Raw genomic sequence first — 14628 nt, 5'->3', positions numbered from 1 at the left:
CGGGAAGACTCCCTCCCCAGGATCTTTCTGTCCCAGGACAATTTACTTTCCATTATTTGGTGGGGAAAGGATGTTCTTTCTCCACCTGTCCAGAGAAATAAAACTGCCACTACCTTCTTCTAATGGGTTGGCAATGTGCCATGAATAATGAGAGTTCCTTGAATAATGAGAGTTAATACATCCTCCTCCTCCTCCTCCTCCTCCTCCTCATCATCATCGCTGCCTCGAAGGCGCAATGGGGGCAGGCTGTGGGATCCTGCCCTGCCTCCTCTGTTAAGAGGGACCTGAGTGCTAGATCCCCTTCTGGGCACACGAAAGGCAAAGGCCACGGAAAGATTCCTTCTGGGCATCTTTGGCTTACGTGGAGGTTGCCCCTTCCTTTGCCTGCTCTTCTCTAGCCCTGCTGAAGGTTCCTGCTGCTCGGGTCTGCTGGAAGCACAGTTTAAGGTGAAACTCAGCCAGGTTACAATAAACGTGTTTTGGTTTTATTTTTATTTTATTTGCTGCAATGAACAAAGCAGCCATCAGTTTGGCCAATGCAAGGACTGAATTGTGGGGCTGCTGGGGTCAAAAGCTGCAGCGCTGACTGCTGCACACAGAGACAGATCCCTGCTTGGCACACAGAGAGCCAAGAGAGCAGGGGGCACAGGAGAAGACAGGCAGAAAGGGAGCCGTGCTTTTGGGTGCCGTGGTCTGAGCCAACAGGGCAGCCCTAGTTTTGGGGACACGCAAAGGACATTTTGCTGCCGTGCTGCAGGGATCCATGGTGTGCTGGGCGGCTGCTGGCACAGGTCAGGCTCCTGCGGTGCCTTCCAGCAGTGACTAAGGGCTGGGTGCGCCGCCCGAGCTCTGCCCTGCCTTGCACATCTCGGTGATATCGGGTTTAAGGTTCCCTCTCGGCCTCAGGTGGCGTTACAGGGAAGCTTATCGGCGCTGTTAGATTAACCCAAAGGGACTGACTCATCACCAGAAGGAGCAGGGGGGTCGCAGGACGGTCTGGGCTGGTTGTTGAAATGAGAGGGAGTCCCGGGATGGGAGCCTGGACAGCCCTGGTGTTATTCTTCAGGCTGTAATCTCTCCCAGATGTGTAGGTCTGCAGCAGGAGATAAAACTAACCGGGCCGTTTCCCTTGTTACTCGAGTCACCTCAAACGTTGCTGAAATAAGAGCTCGGGCTGAGGCTCTGCCAGGCATTAAACAACCAGCCTGCTGCCGGGGAGGCTACGCTGCAGCGATGTTTGTGAGATCGACTTCCACGAGCAAAGGCGACCAAGGCGTTTCAGAAGTAGCTGTTTCCCATCAAAGAGCTGCTCCATCCCCAAACACTGAAATCGCATTTCCTGCAGACGCTTTGTGTGCATTGACGTTGTGCTTTGCAACCCTACAAAACAAAGAGAGGGAGATTCCTGGAGAGCTGGCACTGGACACAAGCCCCCAGAGTGTGATAATTTGCAGATCTTGCTATTAAATTACTTTGACAATGAAGCAGCAAACACAAGTTTATTTACTAGTGACAGTGAAGGCCAATATTTCTGGGACTTGTCCCCGCTCAGTGTCACACAACTTTTGCTAGCATGTTTCTGACTTGTCTTTAAATTAATCACACAGATTCCTCTGCATAAGCACTGTAGACCAATTCAAATCTGGTTTGTGCTGATTCACTGTAATTCAGTAATTAAGTTTAATTGCTGTAAAGCAGACTTGAACTGATTGAAGAGTGGCTGTGCGGGGATTTGCACAGGTTTAAATGAAATCCGTTTAAAAATTCCCCTCTAGCTGAACCTTATTAAGCCTTTAATGTAGATAAAACATCGGTTCCACGGTGTTTGGCCTGAGCGAAGTGGGGCTTTGAGCTCAACCCTATGGCATCTGCTGTCGGTGCTCCAGGAGGGACAGGACATGGGGGCAGAGAGCAGAGCAAGCAGGGGTTGGGACATGTGGGGAGCAGGGGATGGGAGACGCCGTGGGGAGTGCAGGGCTGGGTGAAGTGTGACACCCCAGGGTGCTTCCCTGGAGACCAGGAGCTTTGGTTTGAGGTCAGGAGCTTAGGTCCTCAGGAAGGAGATTGTTGAGGAGCTCTGCGGGATGGAGTCAGAGAAGGGTTTGGGTTGGAGGGGTTAAAGCCCATTCTGTTCCAACCCCTTGCCATGGGCACGGCCCCTGTCCCCAGCCCAGCCTGCCCTCAGCCCCGTCCTTGGGCACTGCCAGGGATGGGACACCCACAGCTTCCTGGGGCAACCTGTGCCAAGGTCTCACCACCCTCTGAGTCAAGAATTTCCTCCTTATATCTAATCTAAACCTACCCTCTTTGAGTTTAAAGCCATTACTCCTTATCCTATCACTCCGCTCCCTGACAAAGAGTCCCTCCCCAGCTTTCCTGTAGCACCCTTTAGGCACTAGGAGGCCTCAATAAGGTCTCCCCAGAGCCTTCTCTTCTCCAGGCTGATGTCTGGGAAGGTCAAAAGTGGCTTCTTTTTTTTGTTGTTTTCTTATTTAAAAGAGGAGAAAAAAAAATAGCAAAAGTGGCCACCAAATCCTGCAGAGCAGCCAGCCACTGTGAGCTTTCCTCCCCTGTCCTTCCCTGTATCTTGTTCAAAAGGTTCTTGAACTCCCCGAACCACCAGGATATTGACTTGTTCCGCGTTTGCAAAGCCTGCCCTGAGCCCAGGAGGGCAGGGGCCATGGGATGTGCTCCTCAGTTTGCAGCTGGGGGCCTCGTGCCAGCTCCTGGCTTGGTCATGAGGATTTGAGGGAAGAAAATCCATGAGAAGAAGAGGATGATGAAGCTGAAGGCTGTGATGCCCACCGAGCCTGCTTCCCTGCTCCTGTGGCCACCTGGTGTCATGGTCCTCACTGGGGGTTTAGCACATCCCAGCTCTTCCTCTCCTATTGCTCTTCTCCGGAAAGCTCTTGTGCATCCTCTCTGCTTCTGCCTCTTGGCCTCCTTTCGCTCGTGGCCAGCGTGTCCTCACTCGGGGTCACCCCGTGTCCCCAGCAGCCCTTCCTCCTCCCCAGGCTTTGTCCCCAAAGCCCCATCCCCGTCCCTTTGGAGGCGCCGGAACAAAGCAGCAGCAGCACGCCTGCGGATCTGCGTAATGAGCTGAGAAACCGCCTGTGCCCGGGTTTTCCTGTCCAAACAATGTGTGCAGCTAGCTTGTCTTCCGAAAAGGTTTCCCTGGCATTTCTGTGCTCTCCATGGGTGGGTGGTTAGAGGCATTCACTCTTCCACTAAGTAGCTACGAGGACCTCCAGGAGCAGTGTGCTCTTTCTTTTTTCTTCCTGCCTTGGCTCTGCCCCCTCCAGCTCGCAGCCACCGAGTCAAAACCAAATCCTCTGCGCTCCCCAGAGCAGGAGGAGGTTTAAATCCCGTTGCATAACCTCTGAGTGGACGTACATCACCGTCGGCTTAAACCTCCTCTCCCGTGCCTCATGTAGCACTTACAAAGAAATTGTGGGGTGACAGGGGAACTGGACACAGCAGGAAAGCAACGTGGTGCAGGAGGTGACACGGATGGCTGCTGCGGACACTTTTTTTGGTTACAAATAACGGTAGGATAGGGAGAAATGGGAAGAGCTGCCAAAGGGTTGCTGTCCTGTAGGTACAGTACTACTGATGCGTCCTTGCGGAGTGTGCGTGTAGTCATCAGGCAAGTCCAAAAAAATATGAAGATGCCGTTCTGTTTCTTTTTCTTTTTTTTTTTCCTTTGCTGTAGCATTCAATATTTTTGAAGGTCACCTGTATGCAGGTTTTTATGAAGTGAGAGAAAGGAAGGAGTTTGTGCATGGAAATGGAGCTCTGCACGGCACCAGCACTAACCGCGCAGACGAGGGCTGCCCCCAGGTGTGTGCCCTGCAGCAGCCCCGGTCGGACCAGAGCCACCGGCGCAAACCTTGCACTGAGGAGCGAAATGGAAACGCCGAGGGGTGGAGGAGCACCGGTGCTCTGGGAGGGCCGTCTTGTTTTGGGTATGTGGTTATTGGCTACGAGTGTGCCAAGGCGGTGAGGTCAGCGGCGTGAGGTGCCAGGAAACCCTTACCCTGGTAAAAAAGGCCACTTTTTCCATCCTTTAATGCACAGAACCTTTATTATTATGAAGTTCTAGTGATGTACTCGTGTCTCCAATTCAGAGTTTGGAAACATTGCTGAAGTGCACGGACTGTGAGCCTACTTCCAGTGGTATTTCCCTCAGGCCCTGCTCCCCAGGCAGCAAGCCCAGGGCCCTCCTGCGGGGCTGTCCCCAGGACTTCTCTGACCCCGTTAGTTCACACCCCAAGCAGTGCTGCCGTCCCGGGGAAGTGATGGGTCTGACAGATCCTGTTAGGAGCTGTCCCAGGGCTCCAATTGTGTTTTCTGTTGTTTGAAATCGCCCTTTTTTCCCTTGCTTCCCCGCTTTGGGGAGAACTTTAACCCGAGCAGGCGTTTTTCTGGCCCTGCTACCTGAGCTGCAGCGCTGGGTTGGGGTGGGAGAGGAAGGGACAGGACCAGTGGTGGCCTTCAGAGCACATATGGGCCGTAACGGACCTGAGCAGCCTCACCTGGGACCTCCACCCACACCCCCTGCCCCAGAGCCCATTTAAGCTCCATTTTGGGTGCTCAGCCCTCCCCTGAGCTGTGTTGCGGGGTGCTTGCCTGCAGCCCTGCCTCTGGCCGTGCTCCCTGTATGGACCTCGGCCTCGTGCTGCAGGTAGTTGTCTCCCAGCAGGACCCCTCATGTGTTTGCCTCCTCTCCTGCCTTTCCTCTCTCTCACAGGTGGGTTTTGCACCACTCAAGCTTGTAGCCCTATTTTCAGACCCATTTCTGGCCCCCTCTCCTCTTGCAGCTGACTGAGAGCTGCAGTGGGCTGGCCTTTGGGGTTGTCCTCTGGGTTCAGCCAAAGCATCCTCTGTGTCTCCTGGTCCTCCTCGTCTTCCTTGGGAGTTTTAACTCTGAGTGGGGCCGAAAGACCGATGAGGGGCAGGGAAAGCCTGCGTGGAAAAGTGGAGCTTGTGGTCTGCTGCTGGTGCTGCAGGTCCATTGGCCAGATCCCTTGTACCAAGCAGTGTAGGGGCACACGCAGACGCTTTGTCTTCAAATATCCTGGCCTTCCTATCCTAGAAATGCTGGTGCTTCCTGTGTGCTTAATATTAGAGATGGAATTTGTACGTAACTTCTCAGAGTGGTGGAGAGTCTTTACTCCCTATTTCTATGTGGTTTTTCTAAGTCATTTCATTTTAAGTCAGGGATGTGTGCTTTTATTTAGATTTACTGAATAGCTTCCTTCTTTTTTTTTTTTTTTTTTAAAGGAAACAAACAAGAAATCCTAGTTTTTGAAACAGCCATTTCTCTCAGCGCACAGATGTGCTCAGAGGAAGGTGGGGGCAGTAACATTGGTCCCAGGCCTGCTGCTGATAACCAGAGGCTGCATCCTCTGCTGCTGGGCTTCGCAAGGCTGTGCTGGCTCCCTCCCCTTGGCATTGCTGGGACAATGGAGCTGAAACACGAGGTCCCCGTGGCTGTGTCCCTTGCAGCAGCTTCTGGGCTCTTGGAGGCAGAGGCCTGGTGGCACAGCACCAAGCACTGCAGTGGTTTAGTGATGGTCATGATTCGACAGCTCCGCGGGGTAAGAGCTTCCTGCGGGAACCCCAAGTCCTGCAGGCTGCCGTGGCTGCGCTCCCCATCCCAGGGAGCATTTATCACAAAATGTGCTTTGCGCATTGCTTCAGGTGCCCAGAGGTGAGCTGAAGTGGACAGCAGCTGCTGAGCTCCAGGGATCCCCTTTCCAACACAAAATGACCCTCCTGCAGGCTTTTGGCTTGAGGTCGAACAGGAAAGGTGTTGGTTTGCCTACAGGACATGTCCCAGAGGTGAGCTGCGGGCAGCCTTATGTGGAGCTGCAGCAGCAGGCATGCGGTGTGGCCAGTCCCTGCCTGCCTGCAGCTGTGCCTCACTGCATCCTCTGCATCCACCTGCCTGGATTAGTCTGCTCCCAGGAAGGCTGTGACCCCAATCTGGTGACTCAGGCCTGCAGCTGAGCTTTGCTTCCACGGTAATCCCCGTCCTTGAGAAGCAGCACGTCTGTTCCTGGGGGGTAAGGCAAAGAGAGAAAACAAACCTGCTCTGAAACGTAAAGCAAATCCGCAATGCTCCTGTAATGAGCAGAAACCCAGCAGTGTCAGGATGGGGAGTGACCCTTGGTGAATCCCGGGGAGAAGCTGCAAGCGGAAGCTTCAGTGCTGGGGGTGGCTCACCACGAGATGTAAGGAGCAGCCCTGTGCACGTCATCCAGTGCCACGAGCTGTGGCTGCCCCACGAGATGCTCTTCAAAGTGTCTGCAGCAGATCGGCTCCAGCTGAGGCTTTGCTGGCTTGTGCAGCACGGGGGTTTTGCTGCAGGCATTTCTGAGGGCCCAGCAGAGAACACATCAGCTGGATTAAGCTAAAATAAACAAAAGGAGAGCTGCTTTTGGAGGGCACGGAGGGGGCAGACGGAGCTTGGCATGTGGAAGAGCCGTGGTGTGGAGGTGGTCAAGCAGGAGAAGGGCACCTGCTCAGCAGCCTGCCCAGCTCTGCGGGAGGACAGGTGTCCGAGGGGCTCCTCATTTATCTCAGTGCTTCTCTGGGCTCCTGGGGGGAGTCAGGGAGAGGAGGAGAGCGGTGCTTGGGGCACCCCAGGGTGTGAGTGCTGACTCCCTGGGGACCAGGGTGACCTGTCCTCCTCCTTGGTCATGGTGTGGGGTGCCCAGGCCATGGGAGAGGCTTCTCTGCTGCTTTCTTTAGCAAAGCACCAAGCACGTGCTTAACATTACCCTGCATGAGTGTGTTTTCATGGAACATGGCTAATTTTCACAGGTGCTCAAGGCATGAGTAAAGCACATACCCCCCAGGAGAGCTTCCATTTCACCACGCTGTTTGTCACAGTATGTCCTCAGCTGCAGCCCAGGCAGGAAGATCATCACCCGATGGGATCCCTTGGGTTCACTCTGCTCTGCCTGCAACCACCAGCAGAGCCCAGCAGTGAGGAGGCCCTGGGGACGGAGCACACAGCTCCTGGCACATCCACGCCTGCCAGCAGCTGGGAAATCTCCCAGAGCTGCTTGGGAAGGAGCAGGGACAAACACCCCTCATCTTTTTCCCTCCGTCAGCTGTGTGAATTCCCAGATGATTTCCCAACCCTGCACACATGCATTGCTTTTGGCGCTGATGAACCCTGCAGGCCTGGCACCATTTCAGGGCTCCCAACTGTTGCCCTCTCCGAGGAGCTCAGCCCTGCACCCTCTGGTCCTGTACCATGTTTGTGAGGTTCCTGCTGCCGAAAGCTGCTGCTGTGTGCTCGTGTTGCTTTGCTGAGAGCTGCCTGGGAGCACATCAGTGCTGTAACAGTGTGGGGAGCTGGGGAAGCACCAGGTGATGTCCCAGGTCACCAGGGATGGCCGGGGAACCCCTGCAGGACCTCTTTTCCTCCTCTTTTCCCTTGAAAAATCTTCCAAAGGGCCTGTGGCAGGTCTGCTATGTTAGTGCCTGAACAGGATCAAAGCAGCTTTCTGCTCCGTCGACTTGTTATTTAGCAGAGCAGGGCTCTGTACAGCCCGTGTGCGCCCTGTCGGGCTGCAGCGTGCCCCAGGCTGTTCATTCCAGGAATTAATCTCACACCTCGTCTGCGGTAGGACCCGGAGGGGCCGCAGGGGCTGGCGGCTCCCAGGGGGTGGCAGATGCTCGTGCAGATGGAACTGGCAGGAGTCCCACCGAGGAGTCCTCCAGTGGGCTCGCCCAGGCCCTCCCAGGGATGGGGCTGAGGGCCCTGGGGACACGGCCCCCTCCTGCGGGGCTGGGACCGTCCCTGCCTGCCCTGCAGGTTATTGCCGTGCTGACCAGCGGCATGGGGGGGATGCAGAGAAGTGAGGGGCCTGGAGGCGTCTCAGAGGTGGAAACTAGCGTGTCTGGGTAGAGCCAGTGTCTGCTGTCCTTAACTTTTTTTTATTATTATTTTTTGTTAAGGGAGGGGAACAAGAAGCCTTGATGGTTTTAACAACTTTTTCCCAGCTGTACGCTGCTTTAACGAATGAACTTGGAAAGAGAGAGTGTGTGTGTTCACCGAGGGAGGTAAAACTCCTCCTGAGACTGAAGTGCTGGGGCTGCCAAGCAGCCCAGAGCAGGGCCTCTCACCAACTCAAACACCCGTGTGTTCGCAGGACGCTGCTCAGAGTGGGCTTCCCACCTGCTGGGGAAGGGGAATTGCGTGATGCACGGCTCCCCACAGGGCTTAGACCTTGCAGCAGTGCCCTGCTTTGGGCAGAGGGGGGGCCTGCAGCCTGGCTGGGGCAGCTGCCTCTGGAAGGATGCAATAGCTTCATCCCTCTCCCTTTATTCCATTTTTTTTTTGTTGTTGGAAGTGGGCAAACTTCAACAAGGAAGTTTGGGAAAGGACCGGGCAGGATTTTGTGCACCCAGCTGAGCTGGGACATGTGCCCTAAGCTCAACTTTGTGGTCCTGAGCATCCCAACGGGTCATAAAGGTACCACCACTGCTGGGGTGGGAATGGCCCTTCTTGTCTGTGGTCTCAAAATGCGTGTTGTATTTCAGAAATATCACCTGGCTGCTTCTGAGGCTATCTGAGTTGTTCATTTTGGCCTGAGCTGTTTGCTGAATTAGTGACCTGTGTTCATTTTCCTCACATTTCTTTCTCATCCTGTTGGGGGCTCAGCTGTTGTCCATCTCCTAAGGAAGAACAACGAGCAGAGCCCCGCCACGAAGGCAGCTCAGCTGCTGATTGTCTCTTTTCCCCATGCAGATGAAGTGAACTTGCTGGACAAAATAACCTCCCACGCGCAGGACCTCAGCAATACTTCCTTCAGCTACGATGAGGCCAACTGCAGCGTCCTGGGGATCGGGCAGTACTCCACGCTCAGCATCCCTACGAGGGAGGCCTTTGGGGACAGGTGGGCTTCTGGAAGGGGAACGGGGCTAGGGGCAGCCCAGAATCACCCCATGCATGCCTGTGGGTTTGAGGGCTGGCTGTAGGATCCCGTTCCACAACATGAAGACAATGCATCCCCTCCACGGTCTTGGCAGCTCGGTGCTTCTTCCCTTTCTTGTGCTCCTGTGGGTTGTGTGCAGGGGAGAAGCACAGTGCCCGACCATTTTCAGGAGTGTTTTCTTGGTGTTCGCATCAGGAAAGCCTCTCTGCTCCAGTACAGGACTGGAGAGGGAGAGGGCACAACCTCATCCTTCATCACAGCTTAATGCCAAGGCACAGGAGTAACCAGGTCAGACCCGTGCTGTGCATGGCACAGGCTGGGCTTGCTTCCACCATTCCTGGGTGCAGCGAGAGATGCTTGCCAGGGATGCTGCCCAACCCCAGCAGTGAGTAAGGCACGAGTCCTGGGGAAAATCGTGCACAGCCACGTGCTGAGATTGTGAGTGAGGTTTAACATTAAGGTTGTGTGGGCAGTGCTAGTTTGGGGCTGGCTGCTCCTCTTTGAGCACCTGACCCTACAATCTGAAAGGCTGCTTGCTCTTGGCTTCTTACATTTTATTATTACTGTTCTCACTGAGTTCGTTTGTGCCGTGACTCATTTTTTTGCCCTAAGCTGTCAGTCTGTGGTGATTCAGCCACTGCTGCAGGGTGCCAGAGGCCGTTTCTCCCCCCAGGTTTGCTGATGAGCTGAGCGTGCTGATGAGGCTCAGGTACTCGCTGAAGGAGGACACCAGCCTGGTGACCATCCTGAGCCACCGGAGCCGCATGCTCTTCCAGATCCGGGTTAGCCCCTACGGCTTGGTCTTTGTCACCACGAGGAGGAGACACTATGAGTAAGTCCCAGCTCACGTGCTGTTTTCTGCCATTTTTTCTTTGACTTGACACTGGCCACAAGAGTCAATGTTTCCCAGTGGGTCTCCGAGCAGTGCTGTTCCCATCCCACCTCTGCTGAAGCAAGGTTGTGTTCCTCTCCCTCCTGCCTGATGGTCCCTCAGACCGAACTCTGCTCCATCAAAATGATGCAGAAAACAAAGCAACAAACAAAGAGGTTCAGATGCCCATGCTGGTCGACCATCTCACCAGCTAGTTCCCAGTCCAGAGTACAAAGAGGACTTGGCAAGAAAACGGGGCACCACCAGGCTGTTTATTACCGACCTGGACTGTGTTCTGAACCTCCTGGTGACTGGCTGTAGCCCAGCACCATCCCTCAGGCTCCCTAAGTAGCAACCCTCACCTCCTTTGTAAGGAACCTGGGCACTTGTCACCTGCTAAAAGCTGTTCGTAGAGCCAGGAGTGGTGGTTTCTGGTCTTGAGGGTCACAGCACCTCCCTTCCACTGAGGATGGATGCTGAGGGACCCTGCGAGCTGCTACGGGTGAAGCCCAGGTGAGACACATGAGCTGTCAGACCCCACATTTCATGTTTTATCTCTTCCCAACCCCTCTGGGGAGTGCAGGTTCCCGGTTTCCCTGCTCAGCGATGGGCGCTGGCACCGAGTGGCTCTCGGCATCTCCTCGGAGGGGCTGGAGCTGCACGTGGACTGCCGGCTGGTGGGGAGAGCGAGCTGGTCCGGCCACGTCGGGATGGGAGTGAGCACAGAGGGGCTGGTCGTCCTCGGGGGCCTGGTCGAGTCCTTCGAGATCCCCTTCGAGGTGAGAGCTGGGCAGAGCTGGCGGGGCTGTGTTTGGGGACACAGTTTGCTTTAGCTGCATGAATCATAGAATTAGAGAAGGGTTTGGGTTGGAGGGGACCTTAAATCCCATCCCATCCCACCAGGCTGCCCCCAGCCCCATCCAGCCCAGCCTTGGGCACTGCCAGGGCTGGGGCACCCACAGCTCCTCTGGGCAGCCTGCGCCAGGGCCTCACCACCCTGTGAGTGAAGAATTCCTTCCTTACATCTAATTTAACCTACCCTAAGAGGTTGAAGGGAGGTTGCAGCTCCACCTAAGAGCCCGTTGCCCTCTCTTGCTAAAACCCACCGCCGATCTTCACTGTTTGGGGATGAGCTGCACGAAGGCTTTGAGATGTGCCAAGTGTTTGCAGTTGGGTCAGGGCAGCGGTGCAGACCTCTGGGTCAGTCTCATCTGCTGTGCCCGTGGCTTGTGCCACGTACAGAAGTCGTCTGTGCAGTCAGCATGCGAAGGATTTGGTGGGGCCTTGTTGCACAGTGACTGCCCAAAGCAGCCTGTGAAGAGGCCCTGGGAAGCTGTGCACTCCCCAGACTTTTCCCTCTCCTCTGGAGGAAGCAGGTGGGTAAATTGTCTGTGTCTTCCCCCCAGGGCACCCTACAGCAGCTGATCTTCGTGATGGGAGACCCAGCGGCCGCCAGCGAGCACTGCTACAGCACAGCGTGCACCCCCGGCCTCAGCCGCCTGCCGTCCCCAGGGGACCTCTCACCGGCCTGGACAGAGGTGTGGCTGCCAAATTCTGGGGGTGCTGGACCGGGCTCCTGTTTGGAGTAACCTGTGCCGAGTGCAAGCACCAAGCCAGGGGGTTAAGGGAGCCTGGAAGGACTCGGGTTCCTGCTCTGAGCTGAGTGGTGGTGGTGGTGGTGGGTCTCCCATCATCCAGACCCTCCCTTGAAGTCACAGATGGGCTTGGTGCAAAGGGGGGAATGAGGTAGAGGAAGCGTTTCGGAGCCAAAGCAAGCCTGGGTGTGTGCATGACTGCATGTGCCCAAGTGTTGAGCACAGGAAAGTTGTGCTCAGCTCCGGAGTAGTGCTGCAGCTGGAGCTCCCTGTTGGGAGTGGGGCAGAGCTGGGACCAGGAGCTGTGCATCGCTTCGAAGGTCTTGCTCACATCCAGCAAGATTGCTGCATTGCATCAGCCTTTGGAAGGCTTTTCCCTCTATATTGTCAATGGGAAATTTGTGGGTTTAATTTTATTACCGTATTCAGCATTTTTTAAGAAATACATCTGTCTACGCAAGCCTGGATCCCATAGTAAATTCCCAAGGACACAAAGCACCCAGGCTTTCCTTGGGAGCCAGGAGTTTGCCCAAGGAGTGTCTTCATCTCTTGACTGAGTGTTGAAGTCCACTAAGAGATTTTTGGTGGCAGGAGGGCACTTAGCACACCGGGCAGGCTGAAGTCTCAGGCCAGCAGGGCTTTGAAGCTGCCTGGACAAGGCTTACTGAAGACAATTGCTTAATGTCAGGGTTTGCATCAGCCTCCTGTGTGTAATACCCTTCCCTGGGGGTGCAGTGAGGGGCTGGAAAGGGCAGCGTCAGGGAGGGAGTTGGGTGTGGGATGGGAGATCTGTCCTGCTGGGTCCTGCCAGCCACTTCGTCCCGGTGCCAGCAGCAGGGACGGCCGGGGCAGATAATGCAGAGCAGTGAAAAACAGCCCATGCTGGTTATCTGCCTGCTTTGAGGGAGACCGCCGAGTTCCCAGGACACCTAACCCCCGGTCATCCCCCTAATGACCCCAGGCATGTCCCTGCTGACCGCCCTTAGGTGCTGGCTGGGGTGCTGTGAGATAAATCAAACTCACTCCCTGCAGCTCAGCAATGAGAGCAAATCTCTGGTTTGGCAAGCTACAAGATCCATCTTGCAGCCCGCAAGGATGGGCTCCTCTTAATGTGCTATTATCACAATTAATGATATTATTAATACTACCCTGTGCCATAATGCCCATAACACTCACTGAATGGCTCCGGTGGCTTACCCAGCAGGGAGAAGATTTTATTTTAAGCTTCACTAAGTTGACTGTGAGTTGGAACGCCAGGGTAATTCCGCCCAAATCACACCAGTCCCCATCCCTTGTTGGCCTCCTCAGGGCTGATTAGCTTCGAAACCAAAACAAAGGAAACCGCGAAAGCCACCCAGCGACTCGAGAGGTTTAATGGGAAGCTGCTCGCTGCTCGCCACGACTGGCTGCTTCCCAGCGTGCGCTCCCGGGATGCTTCCCGTGCTGGAGCAGGCAGCGTGTGCTCAAATCCCAGCACCAGCAATAACTACACATGTCGGTGCAGTTCTTGGGCAGTGATGTTTTTCCTCTTTCTCTCCAACTGTGCAGGTGCCAAAGGAAACCAATGAAATCTGGGATGTGTCTGCTCAGGTACGGCTCTCCTGCGCTGCAGCAGGAGCTATGGGCAGGTTTGCTCCAGGTGCTCCAGTGAGCTATCGGATAAAACGCCAAACGGCCAGGCAGAGCTACAAGTTATGATTATTTTATATTTTTTGCAATATCTCATGAATGTACCTTGACATGTACTGGAGCTGCTGGAAGCCAAGATGAGCCGAGGTGACCTTCCTGAGTTTGCACTGAGCCCGAGAGGGGTGGCTGGGTGGAGGTGCTGACCAGGCATGGACCAACTCACTGCATGCACAGAGGTGTTTGTGGACCTGCCTGCGGCTGGGATTTCTTGGAGGGAAGCAAACAGTGGGGCTGGCAGGGTGGTGAGGTCTGTGTGCGGTGCAAGCAGAAGCAGCTGGGTGACTGCTGCCTCCAGTGCTAACGCCTGCCTGCGGCACCCGCCCGGCAGGAGCTCGGACAGAGCCTCCTGCTCTCGGAGCCTTGCGGGAGGTGATGCCCGCAGTGAGGCGAGCTGCAAAGCCTCTGTTTGTTTTATTTGGGATTTCTAGCCAAGATTTGTTGCTCAAGTTCATGCAAACAGACACTCTGAGGGGAAGCCTTCCAGCAAATGTAAATTGAGATTTTTTTTTTTGTATGACTGGGCAATAGGGATTGCTTTCTGCGTTTCCCTCTCCCCCTCAGGCGCTGCCCTTTACCACTTGACCGTGGCCTCTGTTCTTGGTCTTGTCTGGCTTAATCTGCCTGCTGCACCTTGTTAGCCCCCTGGTGTAAGCCAGGCTTCTGCAGGGCCAAGTGGGCTTCGCAACTGGGCTCGTGTCCTGCGCTCTTGGGCTGAGCCACGAGCTGATATCACAGCAGGAGGCAGGTTTATGGGTGAGGACGCTGCTGTCCTGCTGGGCGTTGTGGGTTGGTGTCGTGGTGATGGTGGCAATGAACTCTCAGTACTGAGGTGAGCTGGAACGGTGAAACGAAATGGTGAAATTGCTCTTCCCATCTGGAAAACGGTCTGCGCCTCACCGGGGCTGGTCATCAAACCCTGGTCAGTGAGATGCTGCCGTGGTAGGGAACTGGTGACGTTTACAGGGGAAGGCTAACGAGACGCTGGGCTTGGGACAAGTTTGTTTCTCAAGCACTTAATCAGGACCAGAGACGTCTCGGGATCTTTGACGTTTGGATTTACTGAAAGGAAAAAAAATGCACTACGAGCGTATCGCAGTTTGAAAATAATGAAGAGCAGATCAGCCCTGCTGCTGGGGCTGTGCAAAGCTGTGCTTTGGGGTTGCGCTTTCTGTGTCTTTGTTCACTTAGAACTAAATTAGTATATTGGTAAATTCCTGAATTCCTAATTAGGGCTAATTAGTTATGGAGTGCTATGGAGATGGTGGAGGAAGATGTAAGTGAATGAAGCGAACAGATGAATTGTTTATTACTGGCAGCCTAAATTTTATCTAAAATGCAGTCTATCCCTTTTGTGATTATTTTTTTTTAAAGTATGTTGCTATTTATTGGTCATCTTCAAGAGATGGGTGGTGCTGCTCCACTTCTGCTCCCTTTTGTCTTCCTTTCTTTACTTGAATGAGGGCTGGGCTCATCACTGGACTTTCCCAAAGCAGTTTAATGTGAGATCCCAAAGCCATTC

The 14628-nt window shown here is 54.5% G+C and overlaps 1 protein-coding gene and 1 long non-coding RNA gene across 4 annotated transcripts in view; both read left to right on the top strand.

The window, feature by feature from the left end:
• LOC106037043 (collagen alpha-1(II) chain) overlaps positions 1-14628 on the top strand; it is a 75705-nt gene that overhangs the window by 20102 nt on the left and 40975 nt on the right. For all 3 annotated transcript variants that reach the window (XM_066980750.1, XM_066980749.1, XM_066980751.1), the window contains exons 2-6: positions 8768-8915; positions 9628-9786; positions 10409-10604; positions 11232-11363; positions 12969-13010. In XM_066980750.1, coding sequence (XP_066836851.1) covers positions 8768-8915; positions 9628-9786; positions 10409-10604; positions 11232-11363; positions 12969-13010 — 677 coding nt within the window. The remainder of the gene's footprint in view (positions 1-8767; positions 8916-9627; positions 9787-10408; positions 10605-11231; positions 11364-12968; positions 13011-14628) is intronic.
• LOC136786691 (uncharacterized) lies at positions 4616-6007 on the top strand. Its single transcript, XR_010826070.1, has 2 exons — positions 4616-4750; positions 5284-6007. It is a non-coding gene; the product is annotated as an uncharacterized lncRNA (long non-coding RNA).

The sequence above is a fragment of the Anser cygnoides genome, chromosome 20 (genome assembly GCF_040182565.1).
Source record: "Anser cygnoides isolate HZ-2024a breed goose chromosome 20, Taihu_goose_T2T_genome, whole genome shotgun sequence".
NCBI classification, from domain to species: Eukaryota; Metazoa; Chordata; class Aves; order Anseriformes; family Anatidae; genus Anser; species Anser cygnoides.
Note: the sequence above shows the minus strand (reverse complement) of the source record. Positions and strands in the feature narration are given on the sequence as shown.